Source organism: Lepisosteus oculatus, chromosome 10 (assembly GCF_040954835.1).
Source record: "Lepisosteus oculatus isolate fLepOcu1 chromosome 10, fLepOcu1.hap2, whole genome shotgun sequence".
NCBI classification, from domain to species: Eukaryota; Metazoa; Chordata; class Actinopteri; order Semionotiformes; family Lepisosteidae; genus Lepisosteus; species Lepisosteus oculatus.
The window spans coordinates 42440391-42465352 of record NC_090705.1 but is presented as its reverse complement, the minus strand read 5'-3'; the positions used below and the strand labels follow the sequence as shown (position 1 = coordinate 42465352).

The 24962-nt window shown below is 37.7% G+C and overlaps 1 protein-coding gene across 3 annotated transcripts in view; it reads left to right on the top strand.

The window, feature by feature from the left end:
• Window positions 1-24962, top strand: part of ulk4 (unc-51 like kinase 4) — a 112379-nt gene that overhangs the window by 59873 nt on the left and 27544 nt on the right. For 2 of the 3 annotated variants that reach the window (XM_015357027.2, XM_015357026.2), the window contains exons 32-34: window positions 6886-6991; window positions 16283-16449; window positions 19672-19770. In XM_015357027.2, the coding sequence (XP_015212513.2) occupies window positions 6886-6991; window positions 16283-16449; window positions 19672-19770 (372 nt within the window). The remainder of the gene's footprint in view (window positions 1-6885; window positions 6992-16282; window positions 16450-19671; window positions 19771-24962) is intronic. The other variant, XM_015357030.2, reaches the window with a different exon arrangement.

The following is a 24962-nucleotide window of genomic DNA, read 5'->3' as shown; positions in this document are numbered from 1 at the left end:
ATCCAGTAAACCGAGATTGCTATATGGAAGATGTCAATTACTAGAGGACATACCCCTTATGAGAGAACAGTATCAGCTGTCATAGGTGTCTTCCTCGAATAATAAACAGAAAAGGTCAGTGTTTATAGTTGTAATATTAATAAAAGTGGATCTTTCTCTCTTGCATACTTATTTTACCAAGTTATGCACTTTTAAAACCTGAATTAGACTTTAAAATATTTTTTAAAAATCTAGCTAAGCAGAGTTTAATTAGCATAACAAAAGTGCTGATGTGGAAGATTGTCATATACAAGATACAATATATTTTTTCCTTAGACCAAATGATCCACTTTGATTCTAGAAAGGCATCTGGCAGAGGCTCTGAGACGTGTAGCTCTGTAATGTGGTTCAATGGAAAAAAGGGCGTCTTTTAAAAAGCTGGGCCAAGCATCTTTCAGAAGGTGTGTTGGTCATTTTTAACAGCTAATTCACTAACACAGACTCCTTACCGTAAGTCTCCTTCTGGTCCCAGTGGACAGATTTGTGTTGCTCATGCTCTGGTAAATGGTCTTATGACTACAAATATTTCTCCCGGGTGGCAGTATATGTTACATTATAGGCATCCTCAAGCATCTGCCTGAATGCTTTTCACAGCACAGGAAGCATTTAGTCACAATAAATGAAACCACACTCGATAGACTACTCGGTCAGTATTGCACCTGTGTCTCATCAGACTAGTAAAAATGTAATATCGAAGTGGTATACAAATCAGTGGCTTGTTTTCCTAATAAAATTAATGTTTTGGAATGGTTTCAGCAGGCAGAGGGTTTTGTGAATAAAAAGTAATGGAGCATACATCCCCAAGCTAGCTGTTCCTTCTACTCTAAAGCATTTTGAAAGTGCAGCTTGTCATTAACAACATGCTTTGTACACTGCAGCAAAGCACAGCCCTGCATCACTTGCAATTTGTGAAGTGAATGCAGAATTGTACAGTTGCTCCGTAATGCATGAAACAGCGGAAGAAATTTTGTTATATCACTATAAACCCATTAAGAAGATCCAAATGAAGTGAATAAAGAAAAAAACGCATTTTTTGTTTTCTGATCATTTGGCTCTAAATATTTTATGGTGAATTGTTATTTTGCATAATGTAACATTTAATAAAAGTAGTAGTTGAAGCAGTAGTGCAATTGTGCTAAATTATGTTGCCAAAAATCCCTGTAATGTCTGAAAACTTCACATTTTGCATCTGGTTAACTGGAAGAAAAGCCACAGTTACCTTTGATTTTGAAAAGTCGCTCGCCACCACACATGGAATATCGCCCTTCCACGGTGCAAGTGGGCGGATCTGTATATTGGAGCTGCCAAGCCCTGTCTGTGGGAAGTGGCAGAGCATGTATTGTGTCATACTCTGAACACCCCAAGGCTGGAGGAGATAATGAGCCATTTCTTCCTACACATCAGCTCCTTTCACTTTCATGCAGTTGCAGGTAGGACATATTTACTTTTCTCCTCGGAGCTTGTTAGAGTCTGTTCCCCACACTTAGTCATGGCCGCTTGCCCCTTTCTGATTCCGAGCTCTTTCTCTTCGTTTTAAAACACAACGTCAGGAACTGAGCTGGTGTTGCTGTTATTGCTTGATTACATCTATTCCATACGACTGTATTATTGCCTTTTCAACTCACTAGCCTAAACTAAAGTCCTCTATGAGCAGAAGAAAAGGCTCTTTAAATAAAGGAATAATGATAGGCAAGATCACTGAGCTTTCCAGACTGCCAGTCTGGTGGCAGAAAGGTTCCTACAAATCCTAGCCAATATCTTGGTGTTAACAGCTCATCATAGTATCAGTGGCTACACATAGTATCAGTGGCTACACACATGGCTACAGGTCTGTATCAGCACGTATTGCTTTGTAGTATCTGATTTGCTGGTAATGGCTCCAGGTTCTCGTGATGTCTGAACCCGGCCTTCCTTCTGAAACTCATCTCGCTTTTCGGACTTTAACCAGACAGCGGAGCTGCTAGTATTCCACCTGGGCTCTCTTCTCCTCGACGGTTGAACATGCCCTGCTATAAAGAGCAGACAGAAGAGTTGTATAAGACAGACTAGTTGTTAACCTGTCTTAGTGCTGACTAGCACTGATCCCAGTACATTATAGACACTCTTTTGCTGGCTCAGGACAGCGTGGGCTTCCTATACTCGAGCCGCAGTGTGTTTTACAGCTGTTGGGCATGTGAGCTGTAGCTGGGTGAGCTCCTCCATACTCCTTTGCAAAGTTCCACCATACTTGGGGTCTTCTATACCATACATGGGACCAGTGGTACTAGAGGCTGAAAGTTTGTTGGACCCGGAGACAGAATGACTGCTGAGTTGAACTCTGATCCCATCATGACCACTTACGCAATGGCTTGGAGGCACAGTTCCTGTCTGAGGCGGCTCAAAAATTCAGAAATTAAAAGGAGCAGCTGCTTACAGATGTGAGCGTGCTTCACTGGAACGGTCCACCACATCACCTCGCTAGCCCTACGTGAGCGTGCAGGTGAAAGAGGCTGAAGTACACAGTTCAGACTGCTCACACCCTGGGGGGAGCACCAGCTCGTTAATGGTGGCTTTTTTACTCTTTCAGATCTATAAGTTTATCTTGAAATTTTACGTTTATGATGTCAGTCTTATGATGTCATTTTTATGTAAAAAGTTGTTGTGTAAAAATAAAGAAACTTAATTTTTGAATTCATGAACATAGAAAAGGATGCACAATACAAAAAAAGAGTGAATATAACAAAGCTGTATCGCATTATATATCTGATTTTTAAGTAACTGTTAAATCTACCAAAGATTTATGAATAATAAATGTACATGTAGTTCACGGTTCTGTTTAATTGCTCTGGTTGGCAGTTTTTTCCTATTTTCCCTGTTTCTTCATTTTGCTCTGCTGCGACCCATTCAGCACCATGTGACAGTCTGCAGGCTAATCCAAGCCCACTGTGTAAGGCTCCCTTATTGCTGTTGTCTGGGGAGAGGGGAGGGGTGCTTAAGAGCATGTACTGTAGCTAAAAGCAAGCAGAGGAGCTTTGTGATCGATAACAATAAGGTCTGAAAACACCAGAGGCCTGGATAAGAATTCTGTCTTTAAAAAACAGTGGAAATGGGAGAAAAAGGAGAGAATGTGTAAAGGGTAGGATGGAGAAAGAAAGGCTTTAATAGCGTCCACTGCACTTGTTTGTACTATATGCACAAGTCCTCCAGAGAGTGATTCAGGGAGTAGGCCTGCTGTTTCCCTCATTAGTGTGGACAGTAAAGATGCTGTCTGGGTGACTGCCATCTCCACCACAGCGGTTAAACTGCAGCAGGCTGAGATTTTAATTATGTCTTAATTATCTTGGCTGCGATAGACAACATTTCTTCATGTACAGTAATATAAAGAAACTGTCCTTACAGTAGCTTCAGGTGACACAGATGTGGACTGCAATTGCAAACAGAAGGAAGAAAGCTTCTCTAAAAGGCCCAACTAACATCATTAAAATAATTTTACTGTCTTCTTTAATACAATACTCATTTAATTTTGTGTTTTTTAGACACAATGGGATGAAAGGACATTGAAAGCTTGCGTCTTGTTAATTTTATTAGGCATAGTAAGAGCTCATTCATTTCCTGTGTCTTCTTTCAGATAGTAATTCAGCATGTTTATAAAGTTTAATTGTTTTTAGCTATAGCTGTGGTTTTCTGTCAATATTTGAGCACAATTTATATTATTTTTTTCTTACAATTTATATTTTCCTTGTTAGATTCAGAAGCCTATTAATCAGCCATTTTCTAAAAGATTTTAAATGCCTCAACCACGAAGACATTTGACACCAGAATTATGAAGGCATGTTTGTGCACGTCACCGAAGTAAAACGGACTAAACCTGTGCACTGTAGCTGTTTATCTACTAATGCGCTGTTAGCCCACTTCCCACTTGCCATGAAGATTTCAGCAGTAAGAAATTGGTGTCTAATGTTTAAACACTACAACATACATCCAGCCCTAAAATCCTGAGCACTCTGTCTTCATGTTGATGGTATGTCTCAGGTCTGTCAATGCGTTACTCTGAAATGAAGATATAATGAACAGGAAGGTTCCAGACAGACATCCCTTAGAAAAAAAAACAATGCTAATGTGCCATAAATAAATTCCTTGCTGACACTGCTGTGCTTCTTTGAGGTGGTTGCTGTCCAGATCATGGTATCGTCCTTGCAGGACGACTCCCTTTCGCACACTGCTGTGCCTGAGAGCTTGAGTGTTGTTGTGTGCTATAGAAGCTTTACTGCAGTATGTCAGCACTCAGTGGAGCTTCATGAATATTTTCATGTGTTCATGCTGTAATACAGATATTAAGAAATCATTCTGCTTTATCTGCTTTATTTCAAGAAAATAATAATATGGTAATAATTTAGGTTTAGTAACTTATTTGTGTTTTTTTGTGACGTGAAATGTTGGGGGGAAATAAATTGTGATGCTATTAAAGCCCTGATTGTTCTCATACAGTTTTAAATGCAAAATTGTGAGGGTAGGAAGGGTGTCATAAAATTTTAAGACTGAAAGAAGAACTTAATTCTGTTATTATAAATTCAATAATGTTTAATGTGTTAACTACCTTTTGGTTTTCTTTGAAGACCTAGAACTGAACTTTTTAACTGGTGCTGAAATGTGTGATCTGCATGCACAAAATATTATTTTTTCCAATGTGAAAGTGGTTGAGCTTTTTATCCACCATATTTTAAGAGATTGTGAATACCACATATAGTGCTTGCATACTTTTTAGTGCCTGCTATTATTATCTATAGCATAATGTTCACATATTCTTTTAACAAGCTAGCAATAAACATGTGGCTAATGACGTCAGAAGTGTTAATGGAGTGCTGTATAATAATAATAATTGCTTACACTTATATAGCGCTTTTCTGGACACTCCACTCAAAGCGCTTTACAGGTAATGGGGACTCCCCTCCACCACCACCAATGTGCAGCATCCACCTGGATGATGCGACGGCAGCCATATTGCGCCAGAATGCTCACCACACATCAGCTATCAGTGGGGAGGAGAGCAGAGTAATGTAGCCAATTCATAGAGGGGGATTATTAGGAGGCCATGATTAGTAAGGGCCAATTGGAAATTTGGCCAGGACACCGGGGTACACCCCTACTCTTTTCGAGAAGCGCCCTGGGATTTTTTTAATGACCACAGAGAGTCAGGACCTCGGTTTTACGTCTCATCCGAAGGACGGCGCCTGTTTACAGTATAGTGTCCCCATCACTATACTGGGGCATTAGGACCCACATGGACCACAGGGTGAGCGCCCCCTGCTGGCCCCACTAACACCTCTTCCAGCAGCAACCTTAGTCTTTCCCAGGAGGTCTCCCATCCAGGTACTGACCAGGCTCACACCTGCTTAGCTTCAGTGGGTTGCCAGTTGTGAGTTGCAGGGTGATATGGCTGCTGGCTACAAATAACATCTTCATTGCTTTTGGCATTCAAGCCTTTACGTTCTTATAGATCAAAATAAAAATGAAAAACGTGTACTAGTGCATTATAAACAAATCGTTTTTGCAGGGTTCATAAAACATTTGTGAAGTCTTAGCCTAAAATGCTTAAGCTAGTGGTACTTATTGATTGTTGCTACTTCTGCTGTGGTTTCTGATTCCTTGAAATAAAAGCTGTGTTTGTGGAATACATAGCAACCAAATCAAAGGTCAAAATCCATGTCTGTTTGTTGTGCAAAGCTAAAATGGGATTATTCCACAGATGTCTCCTTGTTGTGTAGATAGTACAATAATCTAATTAGAAAGCTGGTGATGGGGGTGTGCGTGGGTGTGTGTATGAGTGTCTGTGTACTTCTCTGGGAAGCGTGGGTCCAGCTGTTAGACACAATCTACTTCCTGTGTTACGGAATGGTTGTCTTAACAATACTGAACTAAAGTATTTAAGAGTGAAAACACAAAAGATAGTAGTTGGTGTCTTTATTATCTTGTGTATTATTTTCATGAGAATACAGAGAGTAATTTTGTGCTGTGAGCCACGTTATATCCTGGTATAATGAGTTTCAAGAGAAGCTGTCCTGCTGTTTCAATTATTGGTATCTCTTGGTCTTTGAACAATAGCTTGAGTCCCTGTGGCTCGGGAAGAGAAAATGCTGAACTATTGATCCCTTGTGGAATTTTGTAAATCAGAGGTTACCGTAAATTCAGGAATCAGCATGTTATTCCTCTTTAAAATCATAGCATTCATTGGATGTTAAATAGGTTCTTAGCTATCTGTACTTGTATTTTTTGCTTGCGTTTTATGTTGTTAGTCCAGATGCTGTCAATAAAAAAATCAAACACAATTGTAAGATGTGTTTGTTAATTGTAAGATGCAATTCAGAATATTGTGTACAGTTTTGAACACTACGTTACAAAACAAATATATTGCAGCTCTGGAGTCAGTCCACAAAAGACCAGCCAAGCTTAAATAAATATCATACAGTTAAAGTTGTCTTACACAGCGAAGGCTACAAGAGGTCCTGATTCAAGTACTCATAATCTTCAAGGACAGAAAAGACTGATTTCCCTCCTCTCTTTTGTAACCTTTTGTATGTTCTTATAATGTCATTTACAGTGCCTGTAGACAGTCTACACCCCCTTGGACTTTTTCACATTTTATTGTGTTACAGCATGGAACCATGATGTATTTAACTGAGACTTTTTGCCACAAAGTACTCTATAATGTCAAATTTGAAGAAACAAAATCCAGACATTTTTCTTATTATGGTTACATTGATGTATTATGTATACATAGTGTGGGAATGATTTCCAGTTTTCACTTTTTTTGGAGTTCTGATTACTTTCCTTTTGATTTTCAATTTGTTCCATTATTTGATTTAACAGGATCACCAGGACAATGTACTTGGTGGTACAATGCAGAATGCGGTGGCGCTTTTGAATAACCTGGTTGGTCATCAAGAAACAGATGTTCATCTGCTGTATAAGGAAGGTACTGTATCTAATTCTAATTGTCTGGTTTGTTAATATATGTTCATATCAAGTTATAGTGTGACTCTGACTCACCTGCCAGGCACAAATTATAAACCTAAAATCTTATTGTGAGTCTCCACCGGGTAAAGGGAAGAAGCCTCTGTGAAACTGAGAGCTCCCATTACATACTTTGTTTGTGATTTGCCTAGTGGGTGTGTTGACATTTTGGTGTCATAGATATGAAGAGTATCCGATTTTGACTTAATATTTTGAAGGTACAGCATTTCATTTACACCTCAACACCTCTGTTCATCACTGACATTGTCAATTCTGTTGTCAATCCCCATTACTTATATAATAAATAAACGCTTTGTCTTTATTGTTGGTTTAGCAACACCAGTAATTAAAATGTCTGCTTCTACTTTGTGAAAACATTCTTGTTTTGTACCTCTTTTAAGCAAAGGCTTAAAGTTTGGAGTTTAATTTGTTTACTTGGAAAAATGTGTCAGCTTGTCACATGTAAGTATTGCATCCCATTAAGAGTGGGCAAAGGCCAGATTAAGATAAAGCTGCCTTCCGAATTAAGCAGAATACAACCCATGGTTCAATTTCTCTGGAAACCTGCATGCTGCAAAATGAAAGGGAACCTATCTCTAAAATGTGCCCACTAACCAGAAGAGGCCGTTTTTAACTGAGGGTTTCTTCACTCAGGAAATCAAACACAGAACAGCAAGCTCTCTTACAGAGGTTCAAATACTTGGCTCAAACCTGGTCTTCTCAGATGGTCTGGACAAGGACCTCTAGCCTGGCACATGCTTTATGTTCTGTTCCTCTTGTATCGTGTTCTCTTCTCCTCTCTGTCTTTTATCCGACGCGTCTGACACTCTTGATCATTCACGCAGAACTTCATTAACTAAGGTATATCAGAAGATCCTTTTGATCAGTGTGTCTCACACCCAGCACAGCTCAGTAAAGATGCCTTGGTTTGAAGCTCTAACAAGTGGAAATGCTGACACTAGCTAGGCGTTTTACCTATTGTCTCTGGATTTTTTTAGACACATCCATAGTCACCTACCATAATCTGTAACAATGTCATTACATAGCAGACATCAATTAATTTCTCTTCGTTAGACTTGTGTCAAGCCCACACTGGTGCTGTGATTCAGATTTGTTCATTAAATAATGAAACATCTCCACATAAAAAGCAATAAGAAAATTCTTATATATATCTATATTTTGGTTTACTTTTGGCAAATTGGGAAAGTAGATTAATTAAAAAAAACTTCATTCAAAATCCCTAAAGTAATTTTACAAGCTCTCTTTCAAACATAGACTGGAGACAGTGACCACTTGGTGAATCTTGACCAGCTGTAGTCATGTAGTGTGACTCAGAAGTACGTCTGTACAGGTTCTTGTCACGGTCACCGTCCGCTCAGGCATAGCTGCTCATTTCTTTGTCTTGACACGAATAGAGCATGCTGTCAGTGTCTTCTGATTTTGTTCATGGCTTGCATTTAAATGCTACAAGCTGAAGGGGGCTGTAGTGTGGCATTATGTGCAGTAGCTAGCTGTAGATCTGCTGCTTTTACCATGCACTACACCTCCCTGTCCTCAAAAGCATGTGATTTGCTAATAATTACCAATAATTCATGCTGGTTTTTGTCCTGTGGCCTTGTTTTTCTTATCTGCAGCACATAAGACCCTTTTCTCAGCTGTTACTTCTCCTTTAAATGAAGGTTTTGTTTCCTGTAATTGTGGGTTGTGTTACAAGATAGAACTGTATTGTTGCTTCTCTTAAATTTTCATAATCTGCCTTTACTGACAATGTACTAGAGTTCAGTTGCAACATGGTTTCGTGGAGAGTTTTATATGTGGGTAGTCTTCCGACATTTTTCACTCTACAGGGCTGAGTGAGTCCCTGCTTTTGCTTTCTTTTATCTCTGCACTTCACTTTGTTAATGCAGCTCTCCAGCTCCTGGCTGTTGATGTCCTTAGGTGCCATGGACAGTCTGCCACAGAGCATACAGTGTCCTTGCCTGCAATCTGCGCATTGGGGGTGACTTTGTAATTAGCACCCAGGGTTTCCTGTTTGCCTTCTTCAATTATTGATTTACTTTACATTGTCTTAGGATACCTGTCTAGCAAAGCTTAATCTGTTTACTAATCTATTAAATAATGTATTCCATTGCAGTCTGTTGACAGTTAGGTTTCCAGTTTCTGTAACAGTTGGCTGATTCACATTATCAGTGTTGAGTGTACCAAGACATACCATTGCACTTACTACAACATCAAGACACTCTCAGTACATGTTCCTATCAGGGCTAGTCAGTGGCATGTCTGTTGGTTTGACATTTAACAAGCCTGTATGAAAACGCATGTCTTAAAATAGCCTCATGGAATATAACTGAGTGCCCCATGAGTTTGTGTTAAGATACACATAGTTTAAATCCATTGCACAGGTTCCAATATCCCCAATATTCTTTTATGTGAAACGTATGCTACACTAACAGGGGAATGCCATTTTCACCTCTGAAGTAAATGTGCACAAGATATGCAAACAATCTGTCACCATCTGTGTGTGATACATGATCCCTGGAGGGTTTGGAATAGTTTAGCTCTATACTGAGTTTAAAAAAAGAGGCTAATTTATATGTGCATTGTCACAGAATGAAAGGAGCTCTTTCTTATTTACTGGAGGATAAAACAATAAGCTGGTAGATACCAATCACTCCTGAAGGATTAAATTCTGTTGTGATATTAAGACATTTCCAGGGAGACGTAACTCACTGCCTTCAGTGAATTGTACACATTCCATATTGGACACAAACACAATTTCATTTGTTTATAGACTGTCCTAATGATTTATAAAAAAGTAAAAAGCCTTTACTTACAAACTCCAGTGTTTTACGGATGCCCGGTGGTGTGGGAAATAGGAGTTTGTACCAGGCTAGCCATGACACCTGCTTTCTGACCTGAATGCTCTTGAACATCATTTCTGCTTGCATCCCCTGTTCCTTGTATTGGTATTGATTTTAAAGATGTCCTCTGGATTGGCTTAGTTAATACTTCTCAAAATTGTGAATGTTCCCCGTCCAGGCTAAAAACACTCACTTCTTTTAATCATATTGAGAATAACATCACTTTAAGGTGAGGAATTAACCTTGTTACTCCTTTTTTGCCTCTGTAGCATCTGTATCCCTGAAGTGCTGTGTTGACTTTAATAAACACCTGGCAACTTGCATGTAACACGTAGTATCTTGAAATTATCCACACTAGATTTCATTTGCCAGGTGTCTTCCCAGATATGAGTAATGTCCTGTTGTATCATTTGTGTTACTGAAACAGCATTTGCAACTTCAGCTACTTTTGTATCATCTGCAAATTCGCCAGATTTGCTAACTCTATCAATCTAAGACAGTGAGTTAATTTGGGAAGCATAAACGTCATAATACTGATCCCTGTAGTTCTGTGCTAATGACCTCAATCTCCTTCATGGTAACTGTCCTTATTAGTACCTTGAATTTAAAACATAAGGTAGGTCATAAATAAGAGGTTATTGTGAGATCAGGTTACGAGTAAGGGGCCTGTCGAGCCCATTTGGTAGTTGTCTTCCCTGTTCAGAACTGAATAGGCTCAGTTCTTTCAGCTTGTCAGTGTGACACTCCTTTATATCCCAGAATGCATCTGGCTGTTCTCTGGGTGGATTCTAGAACAGCCAAAACCCTTGTTTACATTCAATGACATCAACTAGGTATTTGCTTATATACCTTGAATTTTGAATTTTATCTAAAACTTTTTAAATTTGATTTCCTTCCTCTCCAGTGTTGGCTTATCCTCATCAGATGCAAACCTGACATATTTGCTAACTATCCCAGAATCTAGATGACTATACTGGTATCCTGTAAATTAGGAAGAGCAGTGGTCCTAGTACAGATCCTTGTAGTACTCCATTAATTGTCACCCCAATTTCAGCATTATCTGTACTCTGTTTCTGTTAACCAGTTCTTAATTCACATGCATTTCCCTGAATCAAGCCATTTCATTTGTGTGTATTCTGCTTGTTCAGAGAACTCTAAACTGGTTGATTAGGCAAGACATGCTTTTTCTAAATCCATGTTGACTATTCTATAGGGTAATATTTCCCTATAGGTGATCCTCTGGTATTAGCTAGTTTGTAATCTTTGCAAATACATTACAGATATACCCCCATGAGCCAACTCAGGGTAAACAATGACACCGGTATTTGCTTCTGTGATCTCATTTGCTTAAAAGAAAACAGAGCATTCCCAAAATCTTAATCTGGTTTTCAGTTTATTTTCAGTTTTTAAGTGCTTTTTTTTTCTTGAGGAGGTGTTAGTGTTATGTTTAGGGGATGTGTTTAGTATTATATTTTGCTGTTTGTGTCTGTGCTTGAGGTAAAAGCAAAACTGGTTCACTGTATTTGAGACGTTTCATTTTTTTTTTAGTTAGTTTGAGAGATCATATCTTTGTTCACAGGAATGAGCATAGAAAATTAAAGTATCACTATAACTCATTTCATTACACACATGTCAAGAACAAAGGTCAGAATGTAGACTTAATATCCTATATGTATTATTAATATGCTTTTGTGTGTTTTTTTCTGCTCGGAAATGTCTTTGTTTTGTACAAGCTAATTTAACAAGTGTAGTTTTGTGCTTGCCAAGCATGCCCCTATAATTTGTCAAGTGCCATTCACTTTTCATTTCCTCCATACATTGAAATCATTTAAATAGTACTGCTTGTAGTTTCCTTGATTGGTTAAGGGCTTGGATGGCTTCCCTGGTGTGTTTAAACAGTGGTTTAACAGTGGTTATGAGTGGGTCTGTAAAATCTCACCACGCCGCTTTGTCAGATATAAATTCCATCGTGCTGAAGGGCCGATGTGAAGGTGGCAGTTTGTTCTCTTCCCCCTGCATTCCTCTGTCACACTCATTACCACCAGCCGTTTGTGTGCTATTTGGAAAGAGTCAGCATGATTATGTGTGAATTGGATCTTTTCTTCTAGGAAACTGTTAATCCAACACTAAAAAACCCCATCAATAATTCGTGCTATCTCCAGCTGTTATGGTTCGTATTGTCTCTTTTGGGTAACTGTGAAAGAAATGGGTTGTTTAATTGATTCTTTTAGGTGTGACTGAAACTCTTAGAGGTGTATATGTGCGTGTGCCGTGTGAGTTAATCTGAATATAATAGAACCCATGAGAGAAGTGAGAGTGTGTGAGGAGAATTTTAGAATTTTGTACAATTGCACCCCCAAAGATAGTCAAAAAGATAAGAAAACAGGCTGAAAAAAATAACACCACTCCTTACTAGTGGGCTCATTCGCCTAAAAGCAAACAGTGTTCACACAGTCATCACAAGCTGTGAGAAGCAGAACAACTTGAGGTATCTTATGGTCTCTGTCAAGTTTCAGTGCATTTTATAATAAAGAGTAAATAAACAATAACTAACAACATTAAATAGTCTTTTTCATGAAAATATAGGTAACCTTTACTCGTAATTGGTTGTAAAATTTCAGAAGCTTAGATATACGAACTGTAGAGCTTTCTTATTAATAAAATTATAATATGTAATTTTGAATGTAACATGGTCATTGCAGTAGGAGCTCATTTGCTGTGATACTGAGCAGTGGGTTTGGTGCAGTGTTGGGAACTACTTCAGTATAGTTGCCATTACTTCTAGATTAGTAAATTTCCATTTGTTATTATGGTAGTTTTCTTCCAGCTCTCTGTTGCTCTGCCATCTGCTTGGTTTCACATTTGACACGTCTCTCTTAATGTCTCTGGGTCTTGCTCATCAGGAAATATTTTTGCCAGTTTAGTTTAGCTTGCTGCTATTTACGTCCTCCATGTGCTGGTTGGTATATTGTGTATTGTATTGGAATAAATTTTAGGATTTATAATGATTGTTTTGTGTTTAAAACATGCTTTATTTTTTTTCTTGAAGAACACATACTGTACTGTTAATTTTTTAAGGACTTGAAAGAACTGACACTAAGACTTTCCAGTCACAGAAACCTAGAAAGAATAATGGATGTTGAAATGTGTTTGAATAGTAGAAATTATCGGCTTTTGGCTGCAATGTGCTTAATAGCCCGAATCCTTTAGTAATCATCACACGGTTCGTGAGAGAGCAGTATGTGACATGTATGTACAGACTGGCCAAGAAAGGCAGAGGGAACAGCCGTAAATCACAGCCTTTCAAGTGACTCCAGCTACATTGAGTGATGGGTTTGTGAAAAGCTTGTTTTACTCGACTGAATTCACATATGAGGAACATTTTATTTTGTCTTTGAACCCATTCAGTTTGCTTGACATTAGGTTTGTGATCATTTACTCATGTTCTTAGAAAGCCTGATTTACCTTCAATTTCTGTTGACCTTTTGAGAAAAAAAAACGATAATATTATTAGTTTTAATTTATGAATTAATATTACTGATACTGCATACTTTTTTATACAACTTTATTTTAGGTACCTTTATATGATATCAAAACAGTAGGGCTTTTGCTGTTTTTTTGTTCTTTTTTTTTAAATGAGGCAAATTCATAATTAATTAATTGTGTTGTCTTCCTTTTTTTAAAGAACCAAATGTATTGAAAATTCATTTCTGCAAAGCTGATGTTTTCTTAGCATTGCAGCTCTGCAGTTATTTCTGGAAATCTTCATCTTGAGCCAATGTCATTGAAAGTCTTGTATTCCCTGTATTTTGTGTTTAATTCCCTGGTAATCTGAGCTGTGACACCTCTCTCGACCCATTTATTAAAGATTTGTGAAAATATTTCCAGAAATCGGTGTTATTTTATAAATAATACAACAGAAAAGCACTGATCAGAATGGTCTTTTCCGAGCTGGAGTGATTGGAAGGTTTGGAAGTGCAGCTCGTGCAACACTCATTGCCTTCTAGAGAATCCGTGCTGGGGTGCAGTTGGAGAAGAGGGCTGGTAATCACAAGTATTGCTTTTATGTTAACTCAGGGTGAGCTGCAGAAAGTAAATCGATATAGCTTTGCAGCCCAAGGCACTGTTTACCACCAGCTGAAAGTCTTCAGGGTCTGGAGGTCTTTTGTCGATCCTTGCTGGGGTATTTAAGATACCTGGGCAATAGAGTCATCGTACACAAAGATTCAAAGTCTGGCACACTCACATTACCTGTGATTACAGAGCTAATTTTATGAGCCACACATTTTGCCTGGTGAAGTGGGTTGCGTTTTATAAAAAGATGAATGAGGTCGAAGGCTGTTGAGCAACATTACAAAAATGCCATTGAAGTTTTACTAGAGTCATTTACATTACAATTACAATTAAAGACCCGTGCTGACTTATTAGTTTACTTCATTTACTTTTTTAAAATATTAAATTCTATAAAGAAAATAGTTTCTAAAGATGTTTCCACCAGAATTCACACATTATAATGGCAATAGTGGCTGGATGTGACTGGCTGAGGACAGGAGGATGAGAAGATAGAGAGATAATATTATACATTCAGAATTATAAGATTGTCAATCTTTAAGGTAAATAGTTTAAACTTAACACAGCTAAACTGGAAAAAGCAAAGGTTTAGTCTTAATCTTTTGTGGATAATATATTTCAAGCCCTTTGTCATTTAAGCAAGTAGAAAATACTCTCCAAAGTCATTGTTCATGTAAGATTGTGTTATTATTTTCATATTCTGTGTGTTGTATGCAAATGTTGTGTTGTGATGGTTTAAAAAACCAAGGGTTGTCTTTCCTAGAAAAGTTTCTTGGCTAAAATATATTCAAAATTCAGGTGATATAAGGAAGAAAATAGTATTTGCGCTACTACCACATTGTCTGCTGTCTGAAGGAGGGGTGTTTTTAATAATGACTAAAGACAGGCTAATGCATACTGATGGGAATACTGTAAGCAGCCATCTATGCAAAATGTGGAGAGAACATATCCAGGTATTTTTAGTTTTCATTTAGTGAATAAGGAGTTGTGGAGATAATATTCAGAAAGTATCATCCAAGTTGATTGATCTGGATTTAGAACTTACTAATGTTTAGAGGTCAGAGAATACTGATACGAGCACAGAGCTCCTGATGGGATAATTTACTTAGTGTAAAACAGGATTTATAGTAGGACCAGTACCAAATTGACAGTTGTCATCTTAACTGGTTAAGTAAATGTATTGAATTATCAGATGAAATCTACTGTAGAAGCAATAAAAGAAGTTCATAAAGATTTAGATACTACCCATGACTGTGGAGGCACCTGGCAAATTAAATGTATTAAAAACAAGTACAAAGCTTACAATCATGTCTGTTTTAATTACAAGATGGATGGTACTGATCGTAAAGCATCATCCTATGAAAAAGTAGCAGGTTTCTATGTGGGCTCATTTTTTTCCTTTTCTAAATAATTTACGAAGTAATGAGTAGGCTACACTCGAGGGTCTACAGTAGAAAACGTACAATATGAATGGAAGTTATGCTAAATTGTATAAAGCAGTCACCATTTTAACTTTTATGGGACATTCTGAGCATCATGTTTAAAAAAGTCAGCCATGGAAGAGCTACCAGATTCATTCCTGTTTGTAAAGGTGTCTTTTAAAGATTAAAAGACCCTCATCTTGTCTCATCATTCTGTCTTGAACAGAGGAGATTATGAGGGGATTTGACACAAGCTTTCAAAATACTGAAAGATGATAACAGAATCAGTTCACTGAACAACTTCAGAATCGATAGTGAAACCAGTACCTGGGGACACAAATGAAAATTATAAGGTAGTGCTTTTAGGTCTTAGAGTAGCCCTAAAGAAGAGGTATTCTTTACACACACTGAGCGTGAGGTGTCTGAAAAGAAATACCCAATCATGTTGTCAGAGGTGATTCCCTGGGATCTTTCAAGAACTTGATTGATGAGATCCTAGATTAATCAAGTACATTTATAGTACAGTTAATTGATTATGTTTTATATTTATAGAGCTCCAGTTTAGTTTTACTTTGCAAGCAAAGTGATACACAAAGAGAATTGCCTGCGATATCATGAAGACTTCAAACTGGTATCCCACTGGTGTGTACCTTGAGCTGCTTGAGTCAATAGGTTATGTAAGCTGACATTATGTTGGATAAAATTGTTCACCGACAGTGACAGACCAGTTTTCTACCTTTAATATTGCACATTTGTATTATGCAAGTCTGCCTTTCAGAATAATTTATATGACATAAAGAAAGTTGTCTGTGTGGCAAATAGATGATGTGATGTTTAATGACACAAAAATCTCTCCTGCATTATTTATGGATCATGTTTTTTCTTTCTTGTCTTCTCCAGGTCTGGTAGAACTTATCTGTAATGTTTTCATTGAGACAGCAGTTCTCCACATGGAGTGTGACGATAAGCACAGCATGAAGAATGGAAACAATCTTCTGCTCTCATTACTTGATATTTTACACAGTATGCTGAGATACACTTCCAGTGTTGTACGAATGGCTCTGCAGGTACTGCACTATCAAAGTTGCTTTTGAATTTCTTTTTTCTTTCACTTTATCTTTTCCCCACTGCTCCATTTCCACGTGTGGTGAGTCAGGTGAGAGAGTACTGAAGCAGCAATTGCATCACTCTTTACAAATGAATCTTCTGTCTAAGAGTGACAAAGAAGTCAGTTTTTACTTCCTGAAATACACCTCAGTTTTTTTTAGAAAGAGACATCATGGATTGGAATAAAGTGAATGGATCATAGAAGAAGGATTTATTAAGGTATTGCAGAATTTGGACCGTATATACTTTTGTTCCAGTAACCTACCCTTGTGGACTTAACATGGTTGATGCATGAAGCGTCATATTTTTTCTTATAATTAGTTCACAAAATCCTTTAATTCGGAATGCCAGTGACTGTTTATTTGCATGGTGTGGATACAATTGTCTTGTGTGGTTGGATCTCCCAGCAGGTGACTTCCCACATGTGTAATGTGACTATAGTGTGAGTCATTCAGTAAGAGTATATTTCATGTGATCTCTTGCCTGTGTTTTTTTCAATATTACTTATGCTCATAATAAGTGCCAATGTGTGTGGAATGCATCCAGCAGTAACTCTGGTGTGTTATAGTCAATTTCATATTTTACAGTTACACAGTTAAAGTGCTCTTTGGAAATTGAGAGGTTGCCTCCAGGCGTGCAACAGTGACAAGTAATTGCCTGTGAGCATTCTTGCACAGAGCTTTCAGTTTTTACAATCTTGAGGGTAATGTTCCAAGTCTTTGGAGACTTCTCTCTAATGTTCAGTAAACCTTTTGAAATATATAACCTACAAAAATGTAGGACTTTTGGAATGTTAATAATAACGAATATAAAGAGTATGGTACATTGTTTTTTTTTATGGACTCAACTCAGAACCAAACAATAAACCTCTGTTTGGAATTTGCTCTTGGTAACTTAACCCAGTTCTCGCATTCCCATTGTGATCTAGGTGATCTCAACATGTACGTACTCTCCAAAGAGCTGCACGTTTATGACGGATCACCTTTTTCAGACTTACACTCCATTTAGCAAATAGGTGTTAAGAATGGTTGTTATAATGGAAGACGGGGTACATTTCTCCCATCTGTAGTACTGATAGGAATCGGCTCCTGGTGATTCCTGGCCGAAGAGGGTGAGGAACACATTCTTTACTGAGACTGTCATATCTGTGATGGCTTACGGTACCACTGAACAGGCAGGCAGAGGTGTCCCATGTTCATATATGTTTATAGATATGTTGGGCTAAATTATTTTAACAGGTTGCACCACATCAAAATATTGCCAATCACATAATGCTAAAAGTCTGCGGGATCTCCTGACCAAACTTAATAAAGAATAAGAATTAAAGAATCATTATATTCACAATACTTTTTTAAACAACAAATATTTATACTATCTGAAAAGGAGATGTAGTAGAGATGTTTTTTTCTGTCTTTTTTGCTGGGAATGATGAGACCAGTGGTTTCATCTTATATACAGTATATAATTCACCCACATGTTACCTTCCTGTTACAGCTGCCCTGAAACTGGCTCACCGGCATGAGTGGATCCCTGATCTCATCCCAGTGCAGGTGCAGGGGGAAGAAACAGTAGTGAGATGACAAAGACAGATTCACTCGGCAGCAGTATTTGCTGGCGGTTGTCAGCTAGGTTACAGCAGGCCCGTATTATGTGCAAGGCAGACGAACAAGGTGTATATTTGATGCGCAAGATTTGCAACATCTTTATATTGTCATTTTTCTGTAACATTTACTTTTGATACAATGGATGATGAAACATATTTTGGCAACCATACGTTTTGGTGTTTTTTTTTTTAAACATTACATATTGGTGAAAGTCAGTAAGGAAGTTAGTTATTTCAAAATGATTTAATCTGTTTAACAGTTCTATAAAAACAGTCTTGTCAGTCTTATTTTTCATTATAGAAGAAGTCAATGTTTTCAGTAAAATGAAAGCATCTAAACAATATTTTGCCTAATTTGAGTACTAATTTGTAGTAATAAACTGTTTCTTATAGAAGTTCCATTAATTGAATATTCCATAAAAGGAAACATTACTGTTATTAAGCTAGGCCTAATATTTACGTTTCTGTTTTTTTACTTCTATATAAAAATGCTGAGCTAGATATCATGGTCATGTTTTATTGCATCATGTAGCACATGATTATCCTTCTTTTTTAAAGGACTTTCATGATTTCCAGTTAGGGATGGTTTCTGACCCACTGTGTCAAGGATGTATTGGGTTTATGACAAAGGCTTGGATTTAGAATCCATAAGGTTTCACACTCCTGGGACACCCTTAGCTTCCCACTGGTACTCATTATCGCGTTTGACATCTTTTGTACACCTTTGAGCAGCCCTGCATACATATTTATATGCAGATATTGGAAGATGAAGAATACATAAAGGGAATAAGTTTGCAGAGAAAATTGCACCACTCATTAAAAAGGTCTCTCTAACCCCAAAACATTTTGCTTCTGGATAATAATAATGCATGTTATTTTTTCCATGACTTTTTCTTCCAGGATATTTCACTTGGATCTACTCAGCATTAATATTTTCAAAGGACAAATAAATAAACTGCAGAGAAATGCTACATGCCTAATAGTGTATTAAAAAAGAACCTCTTCAGTCTTCTTAAAAATTCTAAACTGCATTCTTACTTTATAACTACTAGAGTTATTATATCATATAGTAGCTGATTGTTAAAATCTTATCCGCAGGCTAATCCACAGCAGACAAATAGATGAACTCAAGCTTTAGCCATAAAATGTATGTGAAGTACGTCAATGTCAGCAATAAAACTTCACAGTATCAAACCATGACAATGCAGTATTGTTTTCATATAGTGTTTTCTTATTCCTGCCTAAATGTAAAATGCTTATTTTTATAAAGCATTTTTTTCATACCTATGTTTATAGTTTTTCCAATTAAAAATGGACTTGGAGAAGCATTTGAGCGGGTCAGTAATCTGAGTCTGGCAAAGAACACAAGGACTCTGTGGTGATAATGTTAATGGATTGTTCACACACATTTCAGTCACAGAAGGGTTCCTGATAAGCAATTGCCTCATTATAATGGGTCATCCTCTGGCTGGGAAAAGGACATTTCTGTTTTCTCTTTCACTGACCTGCTGGTTTTCATTTGTAGCTCCAAGTTGAATTCACCTCCAGACTTCTTTTAATTTTGACTGCTCTCATTAAGGCTCAGAAATCGGACACAGGAGGGGACACCCAGGCTGCAGAGGACCTCCTGCTTATCAATAAGCCCCTGACGGACTTAATTAGCCTGCTCATTCAGCTGGTAAGATGCACTGTCTTTAGAAATAAAGTGGAATGTTGCGGGAGCTGAAGTTGTTCTGTTCAATTTTAATGTACCGCTGCTTTCAAAGTTTCCATAATTTATAGAAAATCTGTTGAATGGGCAAGTAAAACCTTCTTTCATTTCCATCAGTTTAGCTGAGAGAAACCCTCAGTCAAAGGATGTTTCATTGGATTTAAACCAGAACCTACCTTTTATCTGTCCAGGCATTTATTAGTTTTTCTCTAGTATATTTCTAGTAAATAGGGGTCTAATTTGTCCCCTATTTGCTAATTTTATTTTCAAGATTTATTGGTCCCTATTTTATTTATTTGGAAATGCCACAAGTAAGCCCAAAATCGTAAATTTCCATTACAAGTAGTATGTAATGTAAAGAGACACTTGCAACACAAGCTGTGAGGTGGTCTGTTTCTCCCTCAGGATACACATATTCTTGATGACCATGCAACTCAAGCCACATTTGATACATAAGGCCAGTCTTCCAGTTTCAGATGTATGTGTCTGTCTTCTGCATCATGTACAGTACAACAAGGCTGTTTACTTCATTGTGACAGCACTGCGTACAGTGACATGCACAAATATTCACTGCCTTCCAATGATGTCCAATCTGGTGATGATATACGATGAGCACATCGATTACAAATGACGTAGACACTTTTTCAAGTGAATATTTTTTTAGCAAAACATGAATGCTCAAACTCTGTGCTTTTATGGGTGAAAGAAGTTAAATGTTGGCAAAAAATGAAAACTAAATCGGAAGAAGTGGATTGTATAGATATTCTCCCCTTTGCCATGACAGACCTAATATTGGTTGAGGTCCACAGAAGTCCACAGATAAGGAGGAGGAAACATTAAATAAAAAAAATGTTGTTGATAGCATTAATATCATTTCAGAATATTAGGTTGACAACATTTTGCTGTACGTGTGTTGCATACCTGCCAATTATCCATAAACAATTTATATTTCACTGGATTTGGGAATGGAAGTTGAATCTTGTAGTTCTTTAAGCAAAACGCAAACCTCATTTTGAAATTAATGGGGAAACAAGGGGAACACAGGGAAGGAACACATTTTTAAATGCCCTTCCAGTCTTAAATGAGCTGGAATTTTTTGATAAATATGTTCTTAACATAAAATGTAAAAAGGGCTGGTTTAGAGGAAGAAAGCTTTTCGGAACAGGGTTAATACCTTTGTTCTGTGGCCAATTTGGATTTTAGTAATGATCATAAATGAATGAAGTATTCGGTCAGATCCAGGTGAAGTCTTCATGCGGAGTTTAAACTGCAATGACATGCGTATTGAGCTCTAACAGGATCAGCCTAGACGCTGGTAAACTGATGCCACCTTTCTATAACGTTATAGGCTTTAATTCAGAGATGTCAGACTCATTTGCCGTGATGGTTCATGTATTTCAAACTGGCAATATGTAACATACATTATCAAAACACTGGCTATCACCATTGCGTAGAATTACTTGTACGTTTTGCATTTTAGTCTTTACTTTAAAATTAAACATCTCTCTTAAAAATGCAATCGGGAGTAACTGTATCTTCACAAGATGCCCATTTAGCAACACTTGCTGATTACCTGCTTTGTATGAGTGGTATTATCAGCATTATTAACTGTAATTATTTAAAAGATAACTGTACACAATGGAAGTGTGTCTTCTCTTGAGAAGAGTACTTTCAGGTCAACTTGTTTCACAACTAGTGCAAAGGAAAGTGCAGCTATATACATCCACCGCTTAGCATACAAATATGCGATTTATAAAAACAGATGATATTGTTTATTATGTTCTTTAAAGTCTGTTCCTTGATAGGGTACTTTCAGGATTGTCCTATTCTTATTGCCATGTGTAAAAATTCAATTTTGCTATATAATAAAACCCACTGGGTACAGTTGTGTGGGCTCTGCGGGTTCAGACGGATCGAATCCTGGCCATTAGTCTGGCAGCTGCCACACAGCCCAGACTAATGGGCCCGGCGGGCCAGCGGAACCAACCTGTGGGCCACACGTTCAACACCCCTGCTCTGATAGAAGCAGATTAGCATTTTGATGTCCCCATCTGTTTGACTGATGATATGGTAAACTGTAAAGATAACCTTTGTAGAGAAGGATGAGATCATCCATAGCACTGCTCACATTGCGATTTGAACAGCAGGGGGAGAATAAGAGAAGCAAGAGACAGAAAACTGTAGTTAAACTTGAGGGACATGATGTGCTGAAATAATTCAGTATTCATGACAAATAGCATTCCCAAGGGAATACAGGACTGTAACGTTTTCCAGATTATTTGGCAGTTGAAGAACAGAAAGTGCTGGAATAGTTAAAAAACTCAGAGATTAGGTGAAGTGTTCCCTTTTCGTCTCCTGCTGTATGATAATCCATATATTTTGCATTTGTTGTAAAGCCCAAGCAGTTGTAACTGCAACAGTCTGTTTCAGCACACGGAACTGTACAGAACCCTGTGCTGTCTGAAAACAGAGCATGGAAGAGCTGGCAGGATTATTACTGAGTGAACTACACTGACAGTGCATTTACAGAAGAGGAAAAAGTTGTGTTGAAGAGGATTCTGACATTGTGTTGTTTGCAGGCAGTACTGGCTGATTAGCACGATATTGCTTCCTGATTATATGAAGTCTCTGAAGAATACCATTGACACTGCAGTTAGAGACATGGAGCTGAGTGTATGAGGCAGAGAATACTTAAATATGCTAATGTAGGCAGAGTCATTAGGTAATATGTTAAAATGCTAATTTCTATACACTGTAGAGTTTATAAATACTCTCTATGGATATACCTTGTTGGTGATTATTATACAGATATTGGATGTGCTTTTATTCAGAACCTCTTACTCCCAATGGGTCAACACTGTGCAGCTATCATGACTAGTAAGACACCAGAAATTAATCCATATTCTGATTTTGAACAGTAGTTCATAGCATACACTACACAGAATAGGATAGCGTTAGCACTAGTAGTTATGTGAACATTTGGCATCAAAGTGTGATTTCCACATTGGAAATTGTCTCATGACCTATATAAAGCTTTTATCAAGAAGATGCCAATGTCTCTTCATTGTGATCTTTGTACTCTATTGTGTTCTGTAATATATTTTGCTTCTGCTCTGTATATGCCCATAATAAACTCTCCATAAAAACATTCATTATTTGTCTGCAATAGGTGAACCAATTTCATTTCTAAATTAAAAGACTTCAAAGTAAAAACTACTAATTTGGGTACCTAATTTTAATTTAAAAAATACCTTGTTTTTCATTACGTTTTCTGGTATAAAAAAGTAATAATATGACCAAAAAATTAGTCTGTATACTGATAGCTAATGTCATGTAGGCATAAGCTTGTGTGATCTAGGATAGTCTGAATGCCTGCATTTTTTTTAAACTAAAGCTGCCATAAGGTTTGTTATTAAACTACATTGTGTATTTTTTCCCTGTTAATGTGGTACTGTTTAATTTTTTTACAAACACTGTAACTAGTTTATAACATCAGTATTTCAAATGCAAGTTAATTACTCCATGTTTACCTGTTTCTGACTCTCAACAGCTGTAGATATGCCTTGTGCATTGGAAGTGATTGACCCTCACCAGTGAATTTATTCAAGAGTTAGTCAATGAATATGAAATGGTAATAAACATCCTAAGTTCTTTTATTGGTTCATACAAAATTATGTACTCGGTCAGTCTTAGTCTTTAACACTCTTGGCCCATAATCAACCATGTCGTGATGATCATCTGTACCAAAATAAAAGTAACGATCCATGTTCAGTTGAAAACTGTATTCAAGTAAAACATTTGTTGATGATTGTGCTACTGCTATCCAGCTTTTAGAGGTTTCTTTATTTTTGGCAGTCATTAAGGACAAAACTCAGAATACTGAAATGTAATAAGATGGGTTAAGCCGTTTTCAGCTTGACGTTACTGAGCATACCAACATAGCCAAAATCCCATTTTCTCAGTGCTCGAATGCTTTGCACAGTTTTGTGCAAGCGAAGGAGCTGGGCTCACAGGTGCTGCTTGGAGGTGGCTTTGCGAACTGCACAGATGGTATTCAACTGCAGACCCCTCCGGGACATTCTTTAAATGTATTACAAAGGACTCAATGCAATTATAGATGTCAGCGCTCTCCCGCTGGTGATGCATTAAGAAGGTAAAATGTTTACCTTCACTTAACGTCCAGAGCATGCTCAGCCTTCCACTTCCACATGCTGTAGTCCCGGACTCTGGGGGACGTGAGCGTTACTGGCAGGTGGACACATGTTACAGGGGAGCACGCTGAAATTAACAGTACAGCAGCATCACTGGATATCAACTATGTCAGGAGCTTGATGGATTTATATACTATATAAAGTATCTCTAAGATCTTTGCACACTAGGATGGTGCAGTTTTCACCCCGACTTCTTAATAAACTTGCTCAAGCTGTGTCAGCTTAGTTGGTGATAGATGATGGAGAGCAATTTCTCACGAAAGTGTTATCTGACGGAGTCAAGTCAGGACTTTGTCTGGGCCACTCAGGGACATTCACTTTCCTCTTCTTCATCCACTGCGGTGTACCACTGGCCCTGTGCTCTGGGTCATTCTCCCGATGACAGGAGACATCTTCTCCCAGTCGCAGGCTTTCGCAGACTGAAACAAGTTTTTATCTGTTTTTTGCCTGTATTTTGCTCCATCCATTTTCACCTCAGACAAACCTGACAAACGTCCTGGTCCCTGCTGCTGAGAAATTGTGTGATTTATCAGTGGACTTCTGTGGACCTCAACCAATATTACGTCTGTCATGGCAAAGGGGAGAATATCTATACAATTCACTTCTTCCGATTTAGTTTTCATTTTTTGGGTATTTTTTGCTGACATTTAATTTCTTTCAACCGTAAAAGTTTTAGGGCTGAGCATTGACGTTTTGATTCAAAATTTTAATTTGAAAATGTGTGTACATCATTTCTAATTTAGCATAATGGGACTTTATTGGAAGGTTGTAAAACTCTGCTAAGGCAATTCAGATTGAGCAAGTTCGTAATGACTGTCCTTTAGGCTTTTCGATCACATTACATACTTGCATACACTCTGTACGTGCTGTGTGTATGAGTGGGCAGTGGTTATAAGATTTTGTACCAAGCGTATCTTAGGCCTTACTGTTCCAGCTGTACTGGGAATA